This window comes from Pteropus alecto, unplaced genomic scaffold (assembly GCF_000325575.1).
Source record: "Pteropus alecto unplaced genomic scaffold, ASM32557v1 scaffold22, whole genome shotgun sequence".
Classification (NCBI taxonomy): Eukaryota; Metazoa; Chordata; class Mammalia; order Chiroptera; family Pteropodidae; genus Pteropus; species Pteropus alecto.
In genome coordinates this window covers 15547206-15550255 of record NW_006434839.1, presented here as the reverse complement: position 1 = coordinate 15550255, position 3050 = coordinate 15547206, and the positions used below count along the sequence as shown (strand labels likewise).

Genomic DNA, 3050 nt, shown 5'->3' with positions numbered 1-3050 from the left:
ACCCACTCTCAGAAGACAGGAAGAAAGGTCATGAACACGCCAGGGTCTGAACTCGCAGCCGGGAACCAGCGGGCCCGACTGCCCCCCGAGGAGCCCGCTCTCAGCCAATGGGAGCCCGAGGTCCGGGGATGATGAGTGAGGGAAGGCGGCTGGGCCAATCAGGCTCCAGGCGCGGTCAGGGGGAGGAGATGGGAGGAGAAGCCGGGGGCGATGGAGACATCTACACCAACAGAAGTTGCTCACCTTGGAATGCGAGGGACGCTCCCGCATCTCCTGCACATCCCCAGCTGGGCTCAGGAGGAGGGCCCCAAGCTATTTTCTCCACCTCCTCACTCTGCTCCCTGCAAGCGAGGGGGAGGCTGCTGAGAGCCCCTACTGCTGGCCTTCTTTTTATGTTGTCTGCAGGGAGAAAGAGCGCGAGGGACAACTTGGTGCTAGGGATCTGACCTGTGGCCTGGCGGGCCTCTGGGCGGGGAGTGCAGAAGAGGAGTGGCTGGGGCTGGGGGACTCCATGCGGGGGCCATGGACAGAGTGGCGCTCCTGGGACTGTCCCGCCTGTGCGCGCTGTGGGCAGCCGTGCTCGCACTGTTCCCCTGCGGAGCCCAAGGAAACTGGATGTGAGTACGGGGGCAGCGGGGGTACACGGGGTATGTAGCGAAAGGGGTGCCCAGTCTCAGGGAACTTTCAGCTAAGGCGGGGGAGGAGAGGCGGAGACCCTAGGGCGGGTGACCCAATTTTGGGGAAAATGCCTGGGATTGGGGAAGAGAACAGGCAAGCGACTTACCTTAGGGGCGGCCGTGTCTTACAGGTGGTTGGGCATCGCCTCCTTTGGGGTTCCGGAGAAACTGGGCTGCGCCAACTTGCCGCTGAACAGCCGCCAGAAGGAGCTATGCAAGAGGAAACCGTACCTGCTGCCCAGCATCCGAGAGGGCGCCCGGCTGGGCATTCAGGAGTGCAGGAGCCAGTTTAGACACGAGAGATGGAACTGCCAGGTCTCTACCGCCGCCCCACAGGGCACCAGTCCCCTCTTTGGCTACGAGCTGAGCAGCGGTGAGTCCCGGGACCCTCGGGACTAGCGCGGGACGGAAGGTGACAACCCCTCCAATTCCAGTAAATAAAATAAGTAGCGCTTGCGTGGTTCCGTCGCTCTCTAAATCCCCAGAGGTCTCTTGGTGGACGGGAATTGGGAGTAACGGAAGCCAGACCCCCGGCGCAGGTGCGGGCCTGGAGGGGTGACTCCCCAGGTCCAGAGCGGGGCGTTTGGAGCCGTAGCTCTTCCTCCTTCCTGCAGTGCCCCGCTGGAGTTGGAGAAAAACTGACACTCCACCCCGCCGACCCCTCGGACCCGTAGCGCCCCCCTATGTGGGCGACCAGCTGGAGAAACATGATGTCGGCAGCAGGGAATGCTGCTGCCGCATCTGCTTTGATTTAAGCAGCTCCGCGGCGCGCTGAGCCCCGGACGAGTGGCTAATTGCACCGAAGCCCCACGTTTGTTGGCTCCACGGAGCACTGGGCAGACTGATAGTGGTGATTTGAAAAGGGATTGTCCTGGACAACCCAACGTGCCGCTAACGCGAGCAGACAACTTTGGCTCTCCCCTCTGTTCTTTTCCTTCTGTCTCTTCTCTCCTCTGAGCACACCCGCAGTGCGGGAGGCTGCAGTAGAATAAAGTTCCACTTTCACGTGCCTGGCGACTTGATAAGGATAAAGGAACTGGGAACCAGGATCGTTCCAGGGATATCAGCAGATTCAAAGAAGTTTAGGACCTGGGCGCTGAAAGATTCGTTGTTTTTCACATTCATTTCCGTTCTCCCTCCACCTTTGACCCTTCCCCACCCGGTCCTCATACACACTGCCGCCAAAGCATAGCCTTTGCCCTGCTGCGTTTTGGCCGGCACACCCTTCCGAAGGAGCCCTGACCCCCTGCAGGCGGGGTGGGGGGAATGTGTTCTTCACAGTTGCTGAAACGCAGAGACATCAGCTGTTGAAAGGTTTATTGGACAACGGGCGTGAAATTGTTTCTACTCCAATCTAAACATCTCGAAAGAAAAAAGTCTCCTGCAGAGTCCTTCTAGTCCAGTTTATTAATGTTTTAATGGGACTTTAATTTTAAAAGATTTTAGCTCAAACTATTGCAGGTGTGCTAAATACATATTCAATAATTTCCCATAACAATTTTTTTTTTTTGCTGGCGACATTTCAATTATCTTTCATTGCCTTTAAGACTAAGAAGATTAGCCAGTACTATATAAAATATATAATCGTTTCATATTAATATCCGAATTGTTATTCACGTTATCCTAAAAAAAAAAAAAGAAGTCTTTAATGTGAAACTGTAACATTTATCTACTAATTGCTTTGGCCTTTTCTTAATTTTAGGTTACATTCTGACATGTATTATTTATGTAAACAAAAATCACACCAAATTTTTCAGCTTGTGTTTTGTGAGAACACGTTTTAAATTTAAAAAGAAAGGTAGTCTGGACTCTTTGGGGCCACTGTATTACCATTTACTGTATCCATGCAGAGGATTTTAAATTCAACATGTGTTTATTAAGCTTTTATTGTCTGTCAGGCACAGATCTAGGTGCTGACATACATTTTATACATTAGTTATTTTAAGGTATGAGGACAATGTATGACATGCAATATATGACAATCCCCTCAAGTGAGATACTGAAAATTAATGCTGGTTTTTAAAAAGACTAGAATAGGAAATTATCGTTTCCAAATAGGTACTCATTAAAGCATCCATTGTAAGCAATTGAAAAATTGCTCTCCTGACAAGAGGATGAGTAGGAGGCTCTATTATGAACAGAAACAGAGTGGTATGGCTCTTTCATTTAGTAATTTATGTTTTATTCTAGGCACCAAGGAAACAGCATTTATTTATGCCGTGATGGCTGCAGGCCTGGTGCATTCTGTGACCAGGTCATGCAGTGCAGGCAACATGACGGAGTGTTCCTGTGACACCACTTTGCAGAATGGTGGCTCAGCAAGTGAAGGCTGGCATTGGGGGGGCTGCTCCGATGATGTTCAGGGCATGTGGT

The 3050-nt window shown here is 51.7% G+C and overlaps 1 protein-coding gene across 1 annotated transcript in view; it reads left to right on the top strand.

Annotated features, from left to right (window-relative positions):
• The first annotated feature begins 522 nt into the window (after positions 1-522).
• WNT16 (Wnt family member 16) overlaps positions 523-3050 on the top strand; it is a 9828-nt gene continuing 7300 nt past the window's right edge. The window contains 3 exon segments of the mRNA XM_006910572.3: positions 523-617; positions 809-1050; positions 2868-3050. The exon segment at positions 2868-3050 is cut by the window's right edge and continues 8 nt beyond it. Of these exon segments, the coding sequence (XP_006910634.1) occupies positions 523-617; positions 809-1050; positions 2868-3050 (520 nt within the window).